Source organism: Dermacentor andersoni, chromosome 5 (assembly GCF_023375885.2).
Source record: "Dermacentor andersoni chromosome 5, qqDerAnde1_hic_scaffold, whole genome shotgun sequence".
Lineage (NCBI taxonomy): Eukaryota > Metazoa > Arthropoda > Arachnida > Ixodida > Ixodidae > Dermacentor > Dermacentor andersoni.
In genome coordinates, this window is record NC_092818.1 from 164,381,779 (window position 1) to 164,407,313 (window position 25,535).

At 43.3% G+C, this 25,535-nt stretch overlaps 1 protein-coding gene across 1 annotated transcript in view; it reads left to right on the forward strand.

Annotated features, from left to right (window-relative positions):
• Positions 1-1,866: 1,866 nt before the first annotated feature.
• LOC126532172 (transmembrane protease serine 9-like) overlaps positions 1,867-25,535 on the forward strand; it is a 52,030-nt gene continuing 28,361 nt past the window's right edge. The window contains exons 1-8 of the mRNA XM_055071249.2: positions 1,867-2,744; positions 3,439-3,530; positions 4,659-4,927; positions 6,348-6,508; positions 8,970-9,128; positions 19,293-19,488; positions 20,793-20,938; positions 21,863-21,976. Coding sequence (XP_054927224.2) covers positions 2,523-2,744; positions 3,439-3,530; positions 4,659-4,927; positions 6,348-6,508; positions 8,970-9,128; positions 19,293-19,488; positions 20,793-20,938; positions 21,863-21,976 — 1,359 coding nt within the window. The 5' untranslated portion in view covers positions 1,867-2,522. The remainder of the gene's footprint in view (positions 2,745-3,438; positions 3,531-4,658; positions 4,928-6,347; positions 6,509-8,969; positions 9,129-19,292; positions 19,489-20,792; positions 20,939-21,862; positions 21,977-25,535) is intronic.

Sequence of the window (25,535 nt, forward strand, 5' to 3'; positions counted from 1 at the left end):
CCGCGACCTCGTGCTTAGCAGCCCAACACCATAGCCACTAAGCAACCGCGGCGGTTACAAGGGAAAATTATGGAATTATACCTCATGTACAAAGCACTCCTTAACATAGACAGCCACGCCACCTCGTCTGCACTTTATTCTTACTAATCCATGGTACGTGTAATTGTCACAGTACGGGAGATTATCGTTTACAGTAAGCCATGTTTCACAGCACAATAACAGATCAAAATTGTGTGTGATTGACGCGAACAAGCAATTCAGTTTGCTTTCTTTGTTTTTTTAATGCTCCGAACGTTTAAAAATTCTTTTTTCGCAGTTTACTGGTATTAAGGGCTAATTCATTGAACGACTGAATGTCATAGTAAGTGCGGTTCGTACAACGAAACGAATGGTACTTTTAAGGTAGAGAGGAGAAGGCCATAGCTCTCACGCTCTCATCTTATGAATATCTTCCATATTGGAGATTCGAACGGCTGGCGAGTTTTCATCCTTCCGAACGAACATTTTGCCGCCAGCCGTCCACACGAACCACCACCGCAATTCCTTCTTCCTTTCTACTGCGGCACCAAGAAGCTGCTTGCCATAGCGTGTAGGGTGTTTGTTTACGAACACTTTTGAGGATGAATGAAAGCCTTTGTATCAATTCTGGATTAATGAGTACGTTGTGCAATGAGACTGCTGTACTCTGCAATTCAACGATGTCATCACATGCTCTTTACAGCATGACTTACTGCTCTATATTTAATTTTAAATGTAGAAAGATTGGAAGGTAGGGGTTGGCTATTTGAAAGGTCACGCTGCCTCTATGGGCAACGGGAGAAGGAAGAGACAGGGTTGATTGGTAACGACGGGATTTCGATGTAATGCAAGCAGATGGGCACAAGTGGCGCTGGCTAGGCGATGTAACCTTCAGCTGTTGGCAGAGAGGTTGGAGCGCAAACAATTAGCCGAGCGCTGCTATGCGGTGTGACGAATATCGGGTATTGTGATGCACAGTGTGCGAGTGTTGCTGATACAAAAGTCTCTGGAAAACTGCACAAGGAGATTCGAATTACGTGGATGGGGTTCTAGTGCTGAAAGAGGACGCATTTAAGAACGACACTGTGCATAACCCGAACGAAGCACGGGCATAATTGCATAGTGAAGTCTTGCTGGACGCATCGCAGACCATCGTGTATCATGTCTTTTTCACAACTATACGTGCTGCCAAATTCACAGAGCCTTTGTCGTTTGAAATATACATAACCTAAAAAACAAGAGCTGCTACCCACTTCTCGTGCACGCGTGTTTTTCAGCCAGCACACATCTTGTTTTACGGCACTTCGCGACTCAGAGCCCACAGGTTTCCTCCAACGACCGGTAAATCACGTCACTACACTATCGTAGTGAGAGCGCTGTTCACACTGATAAACTACGTCAGTACCAGCATTGCTGTGAGAAACAAAAATGATGAGTTCAGACCAGTCCACGAACATTTGTCGGTCACTGAACTTCTTTTGAAGACCATGATAGAGAAGAGAGGTAGGTTACTTCGAGTTTAAACAGATCAGCAAGGAACTCCTGCACTTCGGTCGTCAGGATGGAAATCCGTGAAGCACTCGGTTTTGTTATACTGCTCGGTTTGCTTGGAATCGCCATGGGTAATGTATATCGTACATGGCTTTTTCATTTAGGAACCCTGTGTCTCGTGCAGGATCTTGTCGGTTTAGCACTATTTATATTTAACTGTAACAATGATAACTGTCCATGTTTTATTAACTAATGTTTGGTTTACGATGTGTTGGCGTTCCCAATTAGCCAAGGAAATGGGGATTTATTTGACACCCACATGGAACAGGTTGTCGTATTGTACTGCACATATGCAACTCACAGATCTAGTTTTTGCGAAATTGGTAAAGGCATATGTGAAAGAAAATAACCTGTACAATGGGAGATGCGTAAGATACTCAACATCTAAATATTTAAACCTGCAAAGATTAAAACCGAGACATCGCGATGTAATACCTGCATCAGTGTTAATTTGATGAATGCTTTTGCAAACAGTCCAAACTAAATTCATACCGGTCATGTGAATATGAACTGACGTTTTCGCTTTAACAATAATTTCAGTGGATGATGAAGTCTGTCGGGTCATGGTTTTTATGATAAACAAAGACAACTATGAGTCTCGAGCGATAAAAACAGTTTCTTGTGTCATACGCCATACGATGTGAATGAGAGCACAATGCGGGAGGCAAAACGATATTAGCATAACTTTCCCGGTCAGCTTATTTTTTTCCACACTATGCATACCTCCAAGCTGTAAAGTTATAACGCAGGTGCTTCACCGTTCCTCAGAGTTTTATTACTAACATTGATTTTACATTTCGACGGAGACATCAAGGTCGCACTTCTCTCATTATTTCCATTAGGGTATCCGCACTAACGTTAAAGTGCACGTTGAAGAATGCCAGGTGTCAAAATTAATTCAGAGCACCGCAATACTCTTGTAGGCCCCGAGTTGCTTCGGACCGTTAAATAATATGTCTCGATTTGACGTTGATTATAGTTTCCGCATAATTTGTTATACTAGACGACATAACGGCCGCTGCGGTCACTTCTCCTTATGTCAGCTGAGTGCACTCGCAAACATATATTCTATTCTAGCATTATTCGTTTCAGCAGGCGACTGCGGATTGAGGAACGTCTCTTCAGGAAAGATTGTGGGGGGAAGACCAGCCAAGCAATGCGAATTTCCATGGCAGGTACGCATTCCTTGGTCACATGCTCTTTTGCACAGGAATATATTTGTGGCTTAGTGCGAGGAAACAAGCGGCCGTGCTTTGAGTTTGACAAATTTCTAAGCTCAAAAAAGACACAGCACAAAAGGAAGTTCAAACACAAGACAGGCGCTCACTTCGGTTGCTAGTACTTATGTCGTGCTTGCGCAAAGAGTTTATAAAGCGCACACTGGAAGCCCCACTTTACGTTGTAATGCAGTTGGCTGCGACTTCTACAGGTTCTTTTTAAGGCAAGCATTTGCAGACGATACCAAAGAGGTAACAAGAAGAAGCAGTGTGTTTTGCGTGCATCTAACAAATATTAATGCAAGAAATAGGTATATTAAACGCGGCTTTTTTTTTTTTCAATGAGAAGCATTCTTTGCCTAGAACTGGGCCCGTTTCGGTAGGCATGATAGGCTTCTGGTTTTCGCCCCCTTTCGGGCCATTTCAAATAACAACAAAGATCACATACGTGATGGAGGGGTCGAACAATCTCCCAGAACAAAATTCTGATGCTCTACCTGTCGTGCATTCTTTGGCTCTGAACATCTATGGAGTGGGCAGAACTACCTGTGCTTGCAATTTCTGAAATGCAATTTGACAATTCTTACATTGCATCACTGCTGTCTTTCAGTGTTTTCTTTTAACGGCTGTCTTTTGTGGCGTCTTATTAAAGGTATCACTTCAAGTGAACGGTTACCACTTCTGCGGAGGATCAATCATTTCTCCAGACACTGTCGTCACTGCTGCGCACTGCCTCAGCGGAAGGTGAGCTGCTCCTTCTGCGCGCGCATTTTATTCGATTTTGTTGACAGTGGTGCGTACATATACTGCTTTTCATGTATGAACCATTGTTTCATACTCTAGTTCTGACTGCGTATAAGCCTTTGAGGCCAAGAAAGCATGCGTTGAGGTCATTTGGTTGAAATCAGACTTAGTGATGCCAGACCTTGTCTCGCTGATAGATAGCAAATAAGATAAATTAGCAAGCGTACCGCCATTTACTTTGGACGCGCCCTGGGACAAAAGTGATTCACAAAAGTGCGCTTAAAGGTGATGAATTGAGCAGTGATCAAACCTAAGACTGTGAACGATGGATTATGGACAACATATTTTATAATGCACCGTTGCAGTACCTCTATGAAATGGGCCTGTATGCGTATATTTAGTTTCATGCTGACGTTATGCCGCGTGGCAATCCAAGCGAATAAAATAAAGTGACATCGCGTATCCAGAGTCCGCGACGTCACACTTACGAGCCGGCTCGGAGTCTTTTGGAAAAACAATACAAGGAAGTGAAGTTCTGCCATTATTTCCCCACTAGTAAATATTTGTAAGATAAATAGGTGAATTAGACAGAAATCTCTAGTTCAAGTGAGCCTAAGAGTTGACCAGACAGTCAGTCGCGCTAGTTAATTAGAGTGATATTATTTCTTTACCGCACTGTGCAGGTTTAAACATGTTTTTGCATGCTATTGTGCTATATTCTGTGCCTTGATGGAATCATGTGCATAATTTTAGATTTGTTCGCGCCTTTCTATACCTTTCTATAGCTCTTTCGACGGTTCTTGTGGTTGGTCGGTAGTCGGTCGGCGGCCGGTGTCAAAGAAAACGATCGCTGGTTCTCTCTTCACCCCCCTCTCTCTGTCTCGCTCTCTCTCTCTCGGGCTATTTGCTTACATTGACAGTCATCGTCGATGGCTTCAGCAGATTATTTCTTTTGTGGTTTCATTGTGTTTTCCACTCCAGTGCCGCGCAAATGCAACCTCTTCTTCAAAGTTATGCAATTATAAAAACTGGCAATTGCACTGCGAAAAGAATGCCAGTCTAAGCCCATTTAGCGTTGCTCCTTAGCGCTTATCCAAAGTAAGCAAGAAATATTTTGCTGCTGCGCAGGATAAACCCCGTTATGCTAGACGTCGTGGCGGGCAACGTCGACCTCAAGAAGAGGAGCGCGCACTACCAACAGCGTCGAGTGAAGTCGTCCGCTCGGCACGAGAACTTCGGCAAGCGAGGCATGCGGGACGACATCGCGCTGCTCAGGCTGGAGCAGCCGTTCGACTTTGACGGCTCCGGTGGATGCGTGACCGCGGTGTGCCTGCCGGACGCCGGCCGCAAGATACGCGACGCCGTTGTCGTGTCCGGTTGGGGCACCACGCGCGAAGGTGAATATGGGGTGCCTTAATCTGGTCGTTTGCATAAAAACGTACTATATAGAAGAGCAGATGTGAACTCGATTGAAGAGAATAAAACCAAGGGAAAAAAAATGAAGACACGGCAAGCGACACGTCACATTACACAGACGTATCATGTCACGAACTGGCTGGAAAATTATTAAAAAAAGATAGCGCAACCGCTTTGTGACAGTGTAACTTTAAATAAATAAATAAATAAATAAATAAATAAATAAATAAATAAATAAATAAATGGGCTGGGTTAGTAAGTAAAGATTGTGGAAGAACAATTAGCTGAAAGAGGGAAAATAAGACACGAAAGGCAAGGAGGTTAACCGGAGTAAGCAGTTTGGTTGGCTACTCTGAAACTTGGTAACTTAAGCAGCTGAAACTTCGTCAGAAGGACTTAGTGCAGTGTGTTGTAAACTGGCGATTGTAAAAACAAGTGTTTTGGACCTATAAGGTACGACGACAAGTACTCACGCACAGACGAAATGCAAACGGGACAATTACGCTAGGGGTGTTTGAAGGACTGTCTGTCGGGCTAGTTGGTTCATCATCAGACGAAAACAGGGCAACCGCACGGGACGACATATGAAGCGCCGTGTTAGTGTGCTGCTTCCGGTCGCATTCCGTGTGGTAGCGCGTGTTTCATCTGATCTCGTTACTATGGCAGCTGCCTCAAGTACAGGCTCTCCGATTTTATTTCTATATGGCAGTTTGGAGAGGCAGTTTAAACGAACGTTTAGTCGACAGGAAGTTATCACGAAACCGAGAAGTATAAGGACCATATAAGGTGATACAAGGGAACGTGAGTCATGCATGCTTCGATGAGCGTTGGCGTTCAGGTTCATTCGTGCAGCAGTACGCGAGGATGGGTTTTCGGAAAATTAACAGGCACGACAATGTATGTTTAGCGTATTTTAGTGCCGAATGTCTTAAATGTGTGCTGACCTCAACATTTCAACTAAATGAACATAACTTCCCCGCGACTCGACTTCATTCAGGCTGTAGCAACACGGGCTATCAATTCATTAATTAATTTCAGCAGTAGAATAATTTTGTCCCGCATGTAATATATGCCGCCTTTTCAAGCAATTCACGCGATGAGACGAAATTGTGTCACGTGGCGTCACACATATTTAGAAAAAAAAAGCAATAAATGTTTGCAAAAAAAAAAAGAAACAGCGAGCAGTGCAATAACAGTAACACTACCAGCTTTTGTGCCGTTTCAAAAACACAGGAGCGCAAAAAGCAAGTACATTTGCTGTGGATTTATCTGGCCCATTAAAGTAATTATATTGCGTCTTATTTATCATCTTTATCTGTCCATCAAGTACAAGACGATTTGCACACATCCTTTCTACCTATCGTCCCATTTTATATCATATTATCCTTAAACTCTTTCCAGGAGGCCGTATCTCAACAGAACTCCTCGCCGTGGCCGTTCGCGTGACAAACGACGCCTACTGCGCGCTGCAGTATGTGCAGCCGGGGACTCTGGCCAGCGCCTACGACAAGGAGACGATGTTTTGCGCCGGCGAACTGCTGGGTGGCAAAGATTCTTGTCAGGTACGCCCGCCGACGTATGTCAGGTGTCGCAGTGCTGAAGTGCATCAAATTTTTAGGTTGGTGAGGGCCACTTTGAAAGGATTTCTCCTCGTGCTCTCAAGCAGTAAGTTTTGCGAGAAGCAGCACTAACTGCGCTATTCGGGGGGTGCAAACAAGAAAGCGGTGCACAGGAAGATGGAGACATTATGATGGAGGCCTTGGGCAAGCCAGACATTTGCAGGCCAACGTTTCGACAAGGGGGCTATTCTAACATGCCATGTTGTCGAAATGGTGGCTCCAGGCTGCAGACATCCCCTTGTTAGACCACTGTTGGTCACTGTAGATGACACGTCAAGTGGCTTATTTGTCACTTATTATGTCACATCCTTAGACTTGTCATTTACATTCCCGACATTTGAGTTTCTTTACTGGGGCTACATTGCAAGAACCGGCCCGAAGAGTGTCACGGCAAACGGATGCAGATAGAAGACGTGACAAATGTTAAATGCATGACTGCTAACCTGCCTGACATTATTGTTAACAGGCATGTTGCTATTTTACCGTCACATTATTTTGATCACCAAACTTTAAACAATAACATTCTTTCTTTCCTGCAATAGATGTTCTAAATTGAAAAGACGAAGTGGGAGCCAGGAAATATGCGCTCATAACAAGCAAATTCTTCGTCAAAAAAGTTTTAAATTATGCCGTAGTTTATAAGTTATTGACAAGACCTGTGATCTGCACATGTGGCAGGGCTCATCTGTACCTCCTGAGCAGGGAAGAACAACGGCGCGCGACACACACACACACACACACACACACACACACACACACACACACACACACACACACACACACACACACACACACACACACACACACACACACACACACACACACACACACACACACACACACACACACACACACACACACACACACACACACACGCACACACACACACACGCACGCGCGCGCGTATTAAGAAAATGTATCTAAGGATATGTAAACAGACACGATGGCTAGATGCTGTAGTTTTAAACGCGTTATATTCTTTCAGGTGCAATTTGCAGTCGCACAGCAACAACTGCATCTTCTAAAAGTGCCATTCCTTACAAAAAAATTATGTGTGCGCACCTTTGTTTCAAGCAAAACTACGCATGTTTAGCCGATAATAGTGGGAAGACACCAAGTGCACGGCAATAGAGACGTAACACAAGCGAGAACGATGACAGCACACATAATCTGACAGACGTGCGAACAAAAGGGTACAAATTTTTGAGGTGAACAAAAGGAGCTTGTTACGAATCAGATTGTACGTTTTCATACGTACATAACAGGATAGGTCTGGTGCAAACAAAAGGAAGCGAGCTTTATATTTAGCACCACAAGTTAGTTCTGACGGCCGCTCTGGCAGAAAATGGTGAGTTATGATACAGTCAGCTAGACTACTTATGCAGAACGCGCTCCTTTCTTTCTTTATCTCTACTTTGTTATCACTTTACCTCCCCCTCCCCTCTTTCCCCAGCGTAGGGTAGCAAACCGGATCCTCCCCTCTGGTTAACCTCCCTGCCTTTCACCTTTCCTCTATCTCTCTCTCTCTCTCTCTCTTTGATACCGACAGGCAGCTGCAGATATGCAGAAAATAGTTTACGTGCCGCGTTGTGGTACGTTGAAGAAACAGTACTGGAAGTCGCATTTAAACTATCGTTTGCGTTCTTTCCTTGCGTCTCATCTTCATTTTTTTCGTGCTACCTATCATCTCATCCATTCTTTTCTGTCCTTATGTGATGCTTTCCTATGACAAAATCACGCACTTAGTAACTGTTACACACGCTATCACTATAAGCACGATTCTGCGACCATCGATAAGCAATGTAATTCCTCTTATGTATATCTGTGGTATTTAAGGGTTCCTTATTTCGCAAGGAAAAAATCTATCACAAAAATCATTATGTAATACTTCTTTTTGCGAAGTAGTGGCGGAATATGTAAGCACGCTATTGTGAGATGGCATCATTGATGTAACATCGGAAAAGTTCAATTCACAAACAGTAGCAAAAATGGAGAAGATAAAGAATGACACTGGACAGCAAGGAAGCCTCATCCATCTTAGATGCATAAGAAGTACATAAAATGACATGTTTTATGCATAGCCTGTCGCACCTGCATCATGTTCGAAGCATACGGTTTCCTTTCACATCGAATAACTTATAAACAACGATTCTCATTTGATAGGCTGAAAACTGAAGGCAAAAAGGGAAAACCAATTGCTTTTCAAGCACAACGGTACTCGTAACGTGGTTCGCAAGGCAAACGTACACAGCCGAGCATGGTTGTGAAAACAATATTATCATTTATTTTTATTTACGACAGAGCCGTTTCCGAAATCGCGTGCGTTCTGACGTGGCAGTACGTTCTTAGTTCACTGCACAATGCAATAGGATGTATTAGAACGTTTTCTGTGCTTTTGTTACAGGGCGACTCCGGTGGACCCGCAATCCAGTACCAAAACGGAACATCTGTGCTAGTGGGCATAGTTTCGTTTGGACGAGGTTGCGCTCGCCTCACGCATGCTGGCGTTTACACAAGAGTGCCCAACTATATTGATTGGATCCAAGAACATGCCAAAGAGCTGTGATCACTGGAGAACTTTCCCTGTTTCTTATAACAAGAATATATTACATCAGAAGCTTATTATCAGCTGCTAACGTTCCAAAAAAGACGGTAACGGTACAAGTTATGCACGGACAGCCTCCTGCGTGCTTGTCTGAGCGTGGGATTAGTGCACACGAAAAAGCAATTACATCACCTACTGTAAACCCCTGGTTCGAAACAACTTACTTTTACCATGCGTTTCTAGACGTGATATAGCCACCACTGGTTTTGGTTCTCAAGCTTATTGGAACCCATTACTTCCTTCTATGAATGACTGCGCCTCACGCCAGGCGTCCTTTGGCGATCTATACAAGATGCAAAACGAACGTGTTTCTTATCCCTTCGTGTTACACATACTAGAAATTTACAACGGCCGTTGCCATTGCGCAGAAGGCAGTGTGGCTAACAGTGACCTGTAAATCAGACTGCGTTCGCTACTTGTCTCGAACCAACAACCTTCTGAGAATGGCTCAAGTGGGCTGTGAAGCGTAGTTTTCCTAGGAACCTTAGTCTCCAAAGCGCATAGTTCACGCGTCATAGAGAAGTGCACTGGGCCCTTGTCGCAGCAAGTCATACCCAACATGTCGCGGCCCAAGTGTCTTCGCCATAGAAAAGAACTTGACACCCACGGTGATAAATCCGACATAATAAACGACGTTATTGTCTGCTTTGTTCGTTTTATATTTCATAATATTTTCTTTCTTTTCACCAGCATGCACAATATGTTTTGTCAATGCGCGCGACAAGCAGCTTTTGTTATCTCTCGTTCTTCATTTTTCCCAAGGCGTACGAGGACGTTTAGTAGCTACTCCTCAACTGTCCCAAATGCATTGCTCATACAGCGCCTCCAACAATAGCTCCGTTCGATCTATTAAAATCGGAACTTTTTCACTTTCCAAAATGTTGGGCCCATGGGCATGAAAAGTATTCTATCACAAAGCAATGAAAACCCTTCAACGTTGCTTCGGAGATGCTACCATATTTAACGAATATTGACTCCACGGCATCGTTTTTAATTGTGTCTCATTCGTGCACCTGAAACAAACTTGGGTACCTCAAATATCCGCGGTCTTTCTTTCAGAGAAAACTTTTCGAGAGAGACTTTTACTTTTAGTGTCGTTATATGTTGTTCTGTTTTATGTCTGTTTTACCTAATGTCAGAATTTATACAGTTTACCGATTTTTTAAATCCTGTTTAATCAACCAAGTGAAAAGGGCACGTAGCAGTTACGAGCAAACGGCGACAAACGGCGACAACTTTTCTATTTTCATCTCATTAAAAAGAAAGAAAAAAAAGGCACGACAAGGATTAGTCATTTCACACCTTCCGAACTTATGTGGTTCACCTTATCTAACTAGGTATCTGATGTGCGTCGCGAAATCAAATTTTCGCAACTAAGGACGCTTTGTTATTGAGAGGGATTTCCGAGTGCAGCGTTTATAATATTAGCTGTCGCTGTAACTTAGACCAAAAGTCAGCAGCTAGAACAACTGTTTTCTTCGCGACACCGCATTATGCGGCCATAAATAGGTGCTGTCAGCTTAAGTAACTAAAGCCTTTGGCGAAAGCTTCCTCTGTTTAGAGCCAGAACGTACAGGTTGATGCCATAATGCGGACGATGAGCTTGCTTGCTATCAGAATGTGGCGCAATGCTGTTTGTCATTACAGTAAAGAAAGTGTAACGATAATGCTCGCTTTAAGTAAATCGTTTACTCGCTAATTTGCAGTAACAGGAACAACAAAGTGGAACGGAGGTATTCTGAGAACGAAGGATACGTGGGTTTCCCTCGTGACCTAGCTTTGCCCTTGTCCGGTATGGCTACGGTGCGGCACCACGTACCGAGAATGCAATGACCTCATTCTGTCAGCAAACGGCCTTGTCAACAGTAAATAGAAGAAAACACATCTTAAGAGAGAAAACAACAGCTAAATTTGTAAACTTCCGGTGACACAAAAAAGTTTTGCTTGTGACAGGACAGTTATTTAAGCGCACGCAAGCCTACGTTTCTGCGCACACTGATGCAGCGGCTCTAACGCAGCATACGATCAGTTTACATGCAGTCAAAGAAAAAATTACAGTCAGTCGAATATGCATCTTTTTGTCATTTGTGTCTTTCTGATCTTCGGAAATCAGCGTTTAATGGCCGGTAAGTTGTCGTGATTTATCGTTGTACATATCAACTTATTATATGCTTTAGAACGGTAGCAGTGTGTTATGATATAATATAAACCAGCGTCGGTACGTTAACAGAAAGTAATAATAGAGCTTGCAACCTTTTATTTTTCCTGGCAGTTAATGGTATAAATGTACGGTCTGGTAACAGCGCGCAACTGTGGCACGGTCCGAATATGCTGCCACCTGTAATGCTGCAGGAGCTGCGCTAACAGTAAAAGTTCAGAGTCACCTGAACAAAATTTACTCTAAAGAATATTTTTGTCTGGACACCAAATGCAAGCGGATAGAGCGATACAAGTTTTGCACCTGTGCTAAGCTTCTCAGAGCAAGAAAAGAACGAACGCTGAAAAATAATCTGTTACCAAGGCTCACCCAATAGACCCAAAAGCCAAGAAACTTTGAAGCAATCATTTAGAGCAGCAAATTGTGAAAACTAAAGGAAGTCGCAAAATGAGCGTGAGATACTTATACAGCAAATATACGCATCTACTGTCATTTACTGGGGCCTATAGAGAGAAACGTTTATTTCGAAGAGGATTATTGCAGTTTTTTTCGAACACGGAATCCAAGCGGACATTGCCTTATATTCTTACAGCAAGCTCCTGCGGCCAGAGCCGGCACTTCATGGCCAGAATCGTAGGAGGAAGGGATGCAATGGCAGGAGAGTTTCCATGGCAGGTATGATCGCACGAGAAGGCACTACAATCTTATTCACATAGGTAAAGATCAACAAATTAGCCACTGTTATTGAAAACGTCGTTCACTTCAGGACGACAGGAGTTGCCGCTGTAAACAAGGTAACATGACAGAACGTTCTTGGCAAAGGTGAAGCCGGAACACCAAATACTAGTCGCAGACGCCTTTTACGTACGCACTTGCTGCGCAGCTGTTTTATGCGCTCTTCTACTGTTCCATGTTTGAAAACGACCTTACAAGTAGTTGCCATATACTTGAAGCCTTAGTTTCTCCATATATGAAGAGGATTATTTAGCGCAGCGATAAAGCTATGAATATAGTTATGAAGTGAGAAAGGCCCGTGCTTTCTGACTGTTACGTAACGACACCTTTCGTTAATTTGACATCAGCTAATTCGTATGAACGTTTAATGCAACAGTGCCCCATATGTCCAACAGGCGCCCTCCATTTCAAACACCTATTTTCATGTCGATTACTAGAATATTTAATATAATCAAGCATCCGCTGGGTTTTAATTGACGGGAGTTGACACAACCTAGCCATTAGGGCAAATCGAAGTAAAATTAAGGTAAGACGGTGCAGCAAAGCGCACAATAGCTCTAGAAACATTGTTCGCGTTTAAGATGAAGTCAGCACTTGTCATTCCAGAGTTGAACGAAAATATGCGTGTCGATTGGAACACCCTTCGTTTTCAACGATGTCCTAGCTCGTAGCCATTTTTACTAGCCATCGGATTTATCAAACTGCCAAAATTGCCACGGAAATGGGTGGTCACCACTGGTTCCTTGGTAACACTTACGTGCACTGAAAATACCGCTTCCGGACAAGTAGATGCACGTGTGAGCTGCGTTTTCTTAAAATACCTTAAGACAACATGAAATGTTGCAGTGGGTTCTAAGCCACTGCGGAATCAAAGGAAATGAAATGCCGGATATGCTTTGCAAAAGCGGTTCATGAATATTCGGAAACCCGTCTAATTCCCGTCATCCAGTCCGGCGCACAGCGGAGTACTGGTTCACACAGAGCGCAAAAGAATCGCTTTTATATGCAGTTGACCCACAGACCAGATAGGATTCGCTGAACTGCCAAAGGTGAAAAACAAGAAGAAAGTAAGCGATATTCGAATTTATAACGTCGGAAAGATTGAGGAAGCAGTAAATATGGCCGCAGGGTGAAATAAGTCAGGCGAAAACTTGGCTTAAGATAGGGCAAGATGTATGCAGTGAAGGATAAGCAGGGTAATGTCATTAGAAATTTCAATGATCTAGTAAAAGCAGCAGAAGAATGCTATACTGACCTGTACAGTACCAAGATTAGCCACGCTAAGTCTATTGGAAGTAGTGTTGAACAGGACACAGAGGTTCCTTTTAGGCATAACTAATGATGAAGTTAAAGCGGCCTTGCACGACATGTCCCGGTGAAAAGCGGCAGGCGAAAATGGAATAACAGTCGATTTAACCAAATATGGAGGAGATATTACGCTTGAAAAGCTTGCGGTTCTCTTTACAGAATGCCTCATGATTACAAGTAGAAGTAGAAGTTTATTTAATGTGCAACAAAGAACACGAGGAGTGAGAGAAAAAGCTGCTTTTAGGCAGCTTGACGAAGCTCCCACCGCAAAAATGGGATAAAGTGTACCAAAGAGCTGTGAGAATGCCAACATTGTACTAATCGTTAAGAATGAAAACGTTAAGGAATTGAATACTTATAGGCCCATTAGCTTGCTTTCAGTATAGTATAAAATATTCATCAAGACAATTTCTAATAGAATCAGAGCAATCCTTGACTTCAATGAACCAAGAGAACAAGCTGGCTTCAGGAAGGAATATTCGACAATTGATCGCATCTGTGTCATCAATCAGGTAATTGAGAAACCTGCTGAGCACATGCAACCTCTCTATATGGATTTGATAGATTAGGAAAGGCATTTGTTTTGGTAGAGATACGATACCAGCAGTCATGTGGGCATTGCATAATTAAAAAGTACAGCAGGAGTACGTGAATATATTGGGAAATATCTACAAAGATATCGCAGCTACCTTGGTTCTCCCCAAGGAAAGTGGAAACTTAGCTATCAAGAAAGGCGACAGAAAGGCAAGTCGACACAATATTTCCAATGATTTACACTGCATACTAAGAAGTATTCAAGCTACTAGATCGGGAAGGCTTAGGAGCGAGGATCAACGGCGAATATCTCACCAGCCTTCGGATGACACTGTCCTGTTCAGCAACACTGGGGACGAATTGCAACAAATTATTGATGACTTTATGCGAGAAAATTGTTAGGTTGTGGTTGAAGAATAATATGCAGAGGAAAAAAGTAATGTTCAATAGCCTGGCACGGGAACAAGAATTTATGATCGCCAGTCAGCCTTTAGAGTCGGTGCACGAGTACGTTTATCTAGGTAAATTACTCACAGGCGACCTTGATCATGAGAGGGAAATTTACAGAAGAGTAAAAATGGCTTGTAGTGCATACGGAAGGCATTACCAAATCTTGAACGGGAACTTGCCTGTGTCGTTGAAAAGAATCAAGAATCAAGAAGTCTTTATTGAGTAACACAAACAAAATGTATACACAGATATTTGGACCGATAGCCAATGAGGCTAGTAAGCGGTCCAATACAAAATAACATATAGGACAGCAATCACAAACACATTGAAGAAAAACTAACTTTGTAGCCTTGCTTCCATTCCCAAAAAAATGTTTCTTGCATGTCAGTTTGAAATTCCTAGCTTGCTTTACTTCAATTGGCAACGAGTTCCAAATTTTCGCTCCTGTAAATTCTATTCGTCTTTCTCCGTACGCATTATGGCAAATAGGAAGGTTAAAATTGCCATTGCTGGCTTGTCTAGTGTTGCGGACGGGAATACTGAATGCACCAAGAGGTAAGGGGTAGTTGGTATTTATAATATTATTAACCATAAGAGCTATTTTGTAATCGCGTAAGGTTGTGAATGACATGATTTGCATTGCGTCAAAAATGTTATTGTTAGAACTATTCGAAGAAGGTAATCCCATGGTTTTCAAGGCACGTTTTTGTAGTCTTAGCAATGGTGTTAAATACGTTTTGTATGTGATTCCCCATGATTCACTGCAATAACTGAGATGACTGTGACATAATGAAAAATACAGTGATCTAAGAATAGCAGGTGGAAAGTGCCGCCGTGCCTTAGACAAGGTAAAACAACCGTACGCAACCTTTTTACACACACTGTGCACCTGTTCCTTCCAAGACAAGTGGCAGTCGAACATGACCCCTAAATATTTAAAAGAAGACACACTATCAATAACATTGTTGTCAACACATATAGAAACATCACTTAATTCAATACACTTTTGTTTTGAACGAAAAATAACATATTTAGTTTTTTCAGTGTTTAAAGTTAGATGATTATTACGAAACCAGGTCGAGATACGTTGGAGTTCATTGTTAATAGGATTTTCTATTGACTCAAGTGAGTTGCCAGTAAAGATAAGTGCAGTGTCATCAGCATACATCAAAATTTGAGAACACTGTATTGCATTGGGGAGGTCATTAATAAAGAGCGAAAATAAAAGCGGTCCCAGAACTGACCCCTGGGGTACACCACACGTAACAGTTTGGTTAAAGTGTACAATCATTACACTCTAACAGCGCTAGCATACGGGGCAGAAAGTTGGAGGTTAACAATGAAACTCTAGAACGAGTTAAGGACTGCGCATAGTGCGATGGAACGAAAAATGTTAGGCGTAACGTTAAGAGACAGGAAGAGAGCGGTGTCAATCAGAGAGCAAATGGGGATAGCCGATATTCTAGTTGACATTAAGAGACAAAAAATAGAGCTGGGCAGGCCATATAATGCGCAGGGCAGATAACAGGTGCACTATTAGAGTTACAAAATTGGTGCCGTGGTAAGGGAAGCGCAGTCAAGGACGGAAGAAAATCAGCTGGGGTGAATATATTATGAAATTTGCAGGCGCAAGTTGGAATCAGCTAGCGCAAGACCGTAATTGGAGATCGATGGGAGAAGCCTTCGTCCTGCAGTTGGCATAAAATTTGGCTGGTGCTGATGTTGTTGCTGCTGCTACTGCTGAGGATGGTGATGGTGATAGTGATGATGTTGACTCAGGTCTTGAGTACCAGCTAGACCCTCAGCTTCCACGACGCATCAACCCTCTCTCACATCATCTCCGCCTCGGAACTGCTTACAAAAAGCACTTTATTTCGAATTAAGCGTGTGACCAACATGTTCGTGTGGCCTCGACGACGAGGATGTATGCCACCTACTCCTCAATCGACTGTCCTAGCAATATTACACATAGACAACCGCCTTGGACAAGAACTCCTTTTCCTTAATTCACATAGGACCCTTGCCAAAATGTTAGGTCTATTGCCAACAAAATTAATGCATCGTATAGCAATGAAATCACTTCAACGCTTCTTTGAAAACATCGCCATTTGCAGCGAACATTTTGTCTACTGCATTGCGTGTGCTTCATTCTTGCACCTGTGAATTGTGTACTTAAAAAGAAAAAAAAAACTGCTGTTCTATGTTTCACTTTGAGTGGCGTTCGCGTGCTTGGAGTATAAGGAATGCGCCGTTGGTTGAACTTGGTAACTGTATTGCGAAAATGGGGCCAGGATAACGTAACGATTACTATTCCCATTCTTTCTATTTTGGCGCTTCGTGAATGGTTCCTGTGGCGCCCTGACTTCTTTATGCCCATGATTAGCTGGTTATGAGCAGTGGATGATCAAAAATGAAATTGAATTCAGCAAGAGGAATCCTCACACTATACCGATCCACCACGACCAGACAAGCATGCCATGCACTAAGCATTGTATCAACCAAACACACTCGTGCTGTCTTTGTATTCTTACGCTGCGTTCCTGTTTCGTAGCAAGCTTTTGATTCTATTTATATGAAGGAAACTCAGAAAAATAGCAATAATTAATCGTCCAGAAGGAGGCTGTGACTTCACACATTTTTGATGTCGCATCAAGGTGAGCCTCGTCTGGAAAGGCCAACACTTCTGCGGCGGTAGCCTGATCTCTCCGAATGAAGTTGTAACGGCAGCGCACTGCGTGACCAAGTAAGTCATTTCACACATTGAGAGAGGCTGAACACATAAGGAAATAGATATAGATTACTGCCAGACAAAAAAAAAAAATACAGAAAACACCGTTGCAGAAAAAAAAATGTTTTCCAATCCATATATTTAGGTATTCCGGATGTGGATGTTTTACGAGTAAATATTTTCAGCAATGCAAGATGTCTCTTGTTACGCTTACCACCGTATGCAGAGATGCATCTTGACTCGAAGCCCATACTTGTCTTAAACTAAATGACGCCTATCGCTAACGTGCCGAAGGAAACCTTAGCTGTTGCCACTACCTCTTAAGCATACCTATCGCCTAAACTAAGAGTTCAAATAGCACATGAGGGTAGCAGAAGAACGGTTTCGCAGATTTTCTGTTGTCCTAAATGTCAACAAGCTCTTGCATGTAATAATAGTACGAGTCCGCGCTAGCAATAAAAGATAATTCACACTTGCAAGACATCAACCCCAATTAGCGTTGATTTGCTTATGCATTGAAAGGTTCACTTTATCAGGCTAATCAAAACGCCGTGGAGAAGTTGAAAGGCTAAAAATTTGTATAACCATCTTTAGTCAGGTGAGCCTCCTGAGAGCGTTTTTGAATCTCCAAATATGCATACCTGTAATATTTACACAGCACAAAGGAACAGGATAGGTTGCAAGCTTGATGGCTTGGCAGAAAACCAAGCTTGTATTATGATCAGGTAGCATTTGCTCAGCGATTGCTTAGGCGGCATAAAAGCGAGGCGGTGGTGTCACCACGAAAGAACTTTTACTGCTTTTGCTAGGCCAACTCAATAATCACATATGCATTTTTATTTTAATACTGATCTCTCGAAATCTGACAGCCGAAGTGAATTAAAGAAGAGACAGTATTTTGTAACTCATTTAGAACTTCAGCACCAACAAGAAAAATAATTTCACTTTTTTTTATTCTCCAGTTATACTCTGAAAAATTTAGATGTCATCGCTGGAGCGCAGTATCCTGCCAGCAGTGAGCTGGAGGACAATTTTGTCCAGAAAAGGAAGGTCAGTATTTTTTTAATTTTTTTTGCTGAACGTACGGATAGACAAGAAGTGTTATAAAAAATTGGTTTATGGCCTATCGTAACATACTTCCTACGTAACAATATTCCATACACATACACTCGATAACGCGCACTTTTACAGGAGTCGCAAGTAAGAGTCGCTGCATCTGGAAGAATGGATTGGATTGGATTGGAGTCAACTTTATTTATGTCTGCAGTTGGACGCTCGCGCGCCCCGACGAGGGCCTACGTATTTTCGCTCTATTGAAGTCTATTGATCGTTGACCAAAAATTGTCGATCAATTGGTTAGTCTTGCAGGAAACAGCGCATACTTATGTATTATAAGTGATGAACGATGTGGTTATATGCGAAATAACCGCGCTTAAACAAGCAAATCACAGTACATCATAGATAAACACACGCGGCTTTATTTCTCGATTTGATCGAAGTGCCATTCTGCAATGTCTAGAAAAGCAACAAACAAAAACAGACTTATTTACTAGCGAATGCGAATAACATACACTCGTCAGACTTTTTCTTTAAAAGACCTTGTAATGTTGGCAGTGCAACGGCTTATAGTCTTGCTGTATATATTGTTACGTTTGTCATAAAGGCAATGAGAGTTCAGCCGTAACTGCAATCTCACCGGGTACTAAGATATGTATTTTATTCTAAATGCCACGGAAATGTTGTTGCTTTAGATAACTGCTCGGCAAAAGCACTGATATGTTTCTCTGAGCTTAAGCAGTACAACTACGGCTGGTCTACTGACATGAGGCGTTAGAATTTAAGGTAGACGTCTGCAACAAGACAGCGGCGAAGCATCTGTAGAAAAGATTAAGCCACAAATACCAAAGTGTCGAACGACAAACGCAGCGATGGAAACATACATAACTTCTTTAACAATGGCACACCGCACGATTAAATGCGGGAAGTTAAGTTTTTTTGTGCTACGTTCAAGCTTCGCGTTTATTCGAAGTGGTGAATTACGCTGCCGCCAAGTTCAGCTTACTAACGAAACACACGCTGTGACGTTTTCCAACACAAGTATACCTTCGAATCCTGTCCTGAACTGAGCGCCACACTTGTGTGTGTCTAAAGCAATTAGCGAAAAGTACAGTTTTAATGATGAAGCTGGCAATTTTTTTTTCCTTGGTAGGTGAAGAAAGGATTCAGACATGAAAACTTTTTCGGAAGATACGGCCACCAGAAGTACGACATCGGCCTCCTGAAGCTGAAGCAGCCCTTTGACTTTGTGAAAGCCAGTGGTCGCATAGGGGCTATCTGCTTGCCACCGAAGATTTACAATGTCTCTGGGCTGTTGTCCATATCCGGATTTGGCTGGCGAAAAGAAGGTACATTGACAATTCAGATCTGTTGCTGATTAGAGTTATGCAAACAAGGAAGGACTGTAAGTGCTTTATTGAACGATGAGGACCAGAAACTATTGATCCTGTAGCAAAATCTGAGTAGGGGCAAAGCAGTGGTAGGCGGGAGATCTGCTTCTAAATGTGTCAGAGTCAAAACGCTCATCCATGCAATATTATGGGCTGCCCAGCGTGTACGAACTAGGCACGTAAATATTGTGAACTTTTTCGAGGAGGTATATTATATGTACGAGAGAGCCGCACTGGTTATAATATATCAGCAGTGACAAACACGGAGGGAATAAATAGACCGGGAGCAACGCTTGCCGAGAAAAAGTAGAGCGCTGTACTCGCGGTACGAATACATACTTTACTTGAAACAAGTTGCTCTTATATACATATTTCCACTATACTGAACTGTTAACATCAGGTGTACAGCTCAGGTTACATAGCTGAAAGTTAGGCAGCCACAATTTTTTTCATTGGTCATAAGCCTGTCGTTATAGGTGTCAATAATAATAATAATAATAATAATAATAATAATAATAATAATAATAATAATAATAATAATAATAATAGTAATAATTTATTATTATTATTGTTGTTATTATTATTATTATTACTAAATACTGGTGGCTCGTTCGACAACGAGAGACTTAATGCGACATGCTTATTTTTATCGCAGCAGGTCCGTCAAACTGAAAACCGCAGCCGTCAACCGGCGTTTACAATGATGACGGCCGCTCTTGGCCAATACTTTTTTTTTTCAGAACTGTCCGCTAGCAGGCTATGTTTATTTTGCGCTCTGAGCACAAGCCTGCAGGTGTGACTCTTGGCTTTAGCGGCTGTATTGCGACTTGCATGGAATGCAAAAATATTCGCGTCAGAAGCTTTCAGTGCAAAAAGGGCCCAAAAGGTCAGAATTAGAGCGCTTAAACCACATCAGCTATTATTAAGTACTATTTCTATAGCTGTTCATTTCATCCTTGAGATAGACAAAACAAGGAGAAGAAAGTAGCGATGTCAACCGGACGAGAATTCGGTTTGCTAACATACACTGGGCTTAAGGGATGAGCAGAAATGGAAAGAGAAAAGAGAGAGAGAGGGTGAACCCAGCATGCACGCATGAGGATGCACTGGACGACTATAAACGATCACTGAGGCCGGTGCACTTCAAAAACTGCTACAGTGCGCGAATAGCTGTCTGCGCCAGCGACAAATGTGGCCTCGGTCGGAGTGTCGTTCACTCAGAAAACGGGTCTGCTGATATACCCCAACTTATTGTGTTTCAGACGGCAACATGTTGGCGCCAGTGTTACAAGTGGCTACGATGGCTGTGCTCCCCAACTCTACCTGCGACAAGGCCTACGGCGGCAGGTTTCATCCGGAGACAATGTTCTGCGTAGCTGATTTTGTGAACGGACAAGACTCGTGCAAGGTATGGAGTGAAAGAAAGTCCGCAATGCTTTCCACTCCGTTGTGCTAAGACACATATACGCTTGTTGAGGCTCAGAGAGGTTTAATTAATCCAAGTTTCGCGCTATATTTTGACTTGATGAAGAGAAGCTGCGCTGAGATATTGCTCATGTAGTGCCAAGTAGGGTCAAGTGCATGCGGCAAGTACTGCTTTGCAAATGATAGCGCACAGTGAGAGCGCTCTCTCCGTGGTCTTGTCTCAGCGCAAGAGAAGTCAAATGTCCGTGGCACCTTAGTCAAGAAAGATCGCTTCCACCGATGGTGCTCACTCATGTCCGTGCGTCGCCGAAGAAATAGAGAGCTGTGCACCAACATCTACCGTTCTATAGCGCAGCAATTAAGGAGCGTCTTAATGGCTCCGATTGTTTGCCGAAGCGAAACACGAGGTGGCTCTTGTTGATACGGCATATATATATATATATATATATATATATATATATAGTGGCGCAGCTGACTGTGGTCGTGTGTATACAGTGACCTGTGATCTCCTGAAAAAGCCTTTGCAATGTGGTAATCGCGGCTTAAACCATGGATCCGGGACTTCAGGGTCAGTGTTCACAAAAAGGTCCTTAAACCGTGGACTCCGAGTTCGCGCGCTGGTGGAGTCTCGGAGGCCACACCTAAACTAAAAGTCTCCGTAAGATCAGATGCGAGCCAATCGTGATGTTGCGCATATTATTATCGAAGACAGCCTGCCAATGTAAAAATCGTTTAGGAACAGAAAAGTTCCTGAATTCGGCCCCAGATCTACATTTGAGCGAGAACATCCTGGCGACCGGGCCACGAGATGTCGCCCACCCTGAACAATCCTTGCACAAAAATTGAATACGTTTTCAAAGTTCAGTGAAAGTTCAAGGTAACTTGACTGCTTTTCCTGCCAATACAGGGTGACTCCGGAGGGCCAGCAATGCAGATGCACGCAGGGCGCGTCGTTCTGGCCGGAATCGTGTCCTGGGGAGAAGGCTGCGGTCGCAAGGGTCGGCCTGGAGTCTACACGAGGGTCTCCGAATACCTGGACTGGATTGAGAGTCACCGGCACTTGCGCTGATACGCGCATACAATTCGCGCAATATTCACAACATGCTCCGAGAGACTGTGTCGCGCTATTATACCACTGACGTTTGATGTAATTGCCAGGTACGGCCAACCCCGCCATACCATCGCAAAGGATGGGTGTTGCGTAAAGGTAATGTTCAGCTACGCTGGGATACTAGATACACGCTCTCCTGCATGGTTGCATGAGCCTGATTTCGCAACGCAATGAACTTTGTGCCTGAGAGGTTTTAGCACAAGCGAGCGTCACAAGTGCACTGGTCCTCTTGCCCTGAATTGAGGAATTTTGGATCCTGCTGCCTACCCTTATTTCGCGGTGTAAGAAGCTGCTTAAAAGCAATGTAACCCTCTGCAAAGCATGTTTCTTGCTACGCAGAGAAAACAATGGTAATGAATGTACTGCACTGGTGTGGCTTGGACCACATGTTGGTGCATTAGAGCCCTGCTATGATGCAGGTCTTGTGGCTCCAATGTTCCGAAAAGATTACAATAAATATTTTAGTACGTTATCCAAAGTGTATCTGTTAATTCTGATAGCATGGATATGAGATTTTTAATTGAGTTGGTATATGTTCATTTACTATATGTTATTGTTTATACCAGCAGTCGTACGGGGGCGAAAAATGTTACGAGCGTTATTAAGGCAGGGAAGCACAGTCACAGGAGAACTGCAGGAGATTAACAGTTCACTAACAATTCACTAAAGAACATGATGCGTGGTGAGGTAGTTGATTTAGTGACAATGGTTTCTTATTCCATATGCCTACTGGACAATTCATGGCTTCTATGCCACTGTTTCCACTCCGACAAATGTCGCTGTGGCAATCCAGTGTGCCTTGAATAGACTGAACGACCGGCCCTTTACCAGAGCAATGTTTCTGAGGGCCTGGTGTCACAGCTCATCAGCCTATAGAAAGCCAGGCGAGCTTTTCTACAGTACCGGAAATCGACAGATCTGAGTGTTTGACTGAAGAATTGCTACGTCTTGTCTAGTACGTGTGATTAATCTAAACTCTTGGGTTCTCTATCTCTTTCATTCCCCCTCCCCACTTGTAGGTTTGCAAAGTGGACAAAGCTATCTTCACCTTCCTGCCTTTCCTTCCTTCCTTTTTTCTCTCATGGTTGCAATAGGTCAAACATACGATCTGTCGAATGTTATGTTAATAAACAGAGAAACCAAAATTTATGAGCAACGTTATTGTCAGACATTACAAACGGCCATGTTTCCTACAGAATGCGAGTATGCTGCACATGAAAAAAACACTGCTCGCCAGGGTGCCTGCACGACGATTGAAGGAGCTGTGAGTCGTATAATTTAGAAGTGCTTATTTACGAATCCTCACGAAAGTAACGTGTATGACGAACGCGCGGAATCAGCAAAAGGAATTGGCTAATCGGCGTTCTTTAGTTGTAAGTTTATAGCGTATCCGACAGGTAGTCTCAACGTTGAGCCTTATCTAAGCAACAAATATGCTGCTCAGTCAAGTGTTCTAGAGCAAATTTCTTCGCATTTAGCAAATTCTGGCACCCAAACGCGCGAAATTATTTTTTTTAACAGGTCACATTTGTTTACAAAGTGCAGTGTACAGCGTGCAAATTTCCGTCCCACGTCCCTCGCCAATGCTAACGCTTCTGGGGCCGACATGTTAACGAATAAGCACTTCTGTAAGCGCTCGTTGCCACCGACTGGTCCTCTGCGCTAACAATATGTCCGGTATCAGGATCGGGTGGAATTTTCTCAAGCTATAGCGCAAGAGTTTCTTGTGTATACGGGCCCCGATTCTAAACAATGAACCTGATGGGAACGGGACCTGGAGTCCAGACCGTCAACTTGTAACCCCATTTCCAGATTAAAGTAAACCTTTGGAGTTGCACTGTCGGCATAAACGTGAGCAAACCAAACCAAACCAAACTAAGGAACTGCACCTGCAAGCGAGCCGCAAGCGTTAGCGGCTTCAGCGGGATTTTGTACGCGCTCGCGATCATGTAGGTCTCGTGAGCAGAGGACGTGTAGAGGAGGAGGAAAGGGGGGGTGGAAAGGTGTGTGCGTTTGCATCCAGGCGCGCGACGGAAACCGGAAAGGCACGCTTGCGGGAGGCATGCATAAACGGCCGACTATAGCGGGGAGGAGGGGGGGGGGTGCAAGGGCGTCGGAAAGCGCGATTATGCGCGTCCACAAACTCGGTCAGCCCGGGCGCACGACCGGATGCGACTTTCGATCGCTCGTCGAGAGCGAAAGTGTGAATACCCGTATTTGCATACGTCCGAAGAGAAAACGGGTAACTCGGCAGGTCCTCCGTCGTCCTCGTTCGATCTTCCTACACCGTACCAAGTTGGTTTGGCTTGCACTGGCACAAAGAATGACAGTGTTGGGAGCGTTGGGGATAAAAGTGGTCAGATTTAGATCATACTGTACCTTCGGCAAGAAGTGCATGCAGAAACGTACGTTTGGAACTATTTCAACATATCTAGCTCACTGCGGAGCAACATAAGGCATATATCGCAGGTCATGTAGTACATCAAAACAAATATGCGAGCTCCGAATTTCAGTAATTAAGTGATACTTGGTCTGGTCGGACGAAGGACATTATTCTTGCGCAGGCTCTGCAGGAAATATTACCTGCCTTTCGCGGTTACTTTTATTTGTCTATGCACGCACTGGCTAAGAAATTGACCACAGGAATTCAAGAGAATGCAGTACGCCGTGCATGCACAAATCCGCATAAAAATTGCTGAGTCACGCCAGAATTTTCTATTTCAACTTAAGTATATCTGCTCTAGCTTTGCTAAGCCCCGTCAGAATTTTCTGTTTCAGCTTATATATACCTGCGCTGGCAGATAAACAATAAGACCGAAAAAAAAATGTTCCCAAAACTAGGATGAAAAATAAGTGAGCAGTATGTAGGTTTGGGTGTAGTAATTGTTCGCATGCAGATATGTAAATAAAAGTAGTTGGAAGTCAGCGCTTCATGTACATAGTTTATTTGTCCTCCCCCTCTCGTGCTTCGGACTGTTTGGCGAAATTATACGATGAAAAAGACTGCCGCCACAGGAAAATTGGCGCCACAATCTCGTGATGGAGAATTAACGCCGTGTGGCGGTGACTTCTGAAATTTTCATCATTGCTGGCAGCGATCTAATGATGCATGCCAGGCTGTTTTTCTAGAATGAAGCTTTCTTTACGAAACCTCCCAGACTTTGCAAAACCTCCGTCTCATGGCTGCTGGGTTCTGCTCTCTCGCCGAAGAACTAACACTCGGGACCCCACTTCCATCGTTACTACCTTTACAGGTGTCTTGGGTTTTGGCCTTGCTTTCTACGGAATTACTCGGTGATAAAAAATGATGCCTAAATATCCTCATCGCAAGGATATAAGTCGTCAATGAGAAAATTCCCTTAATGAAGCAGACCGTCATATGCCTCCTTTTCTAGGGTTTCGGGTTTGGGACATCTGCTTGTTCGGTATTTCGTCGAGTAAAGTGCAGTTTACATTTTCACTATCTCCA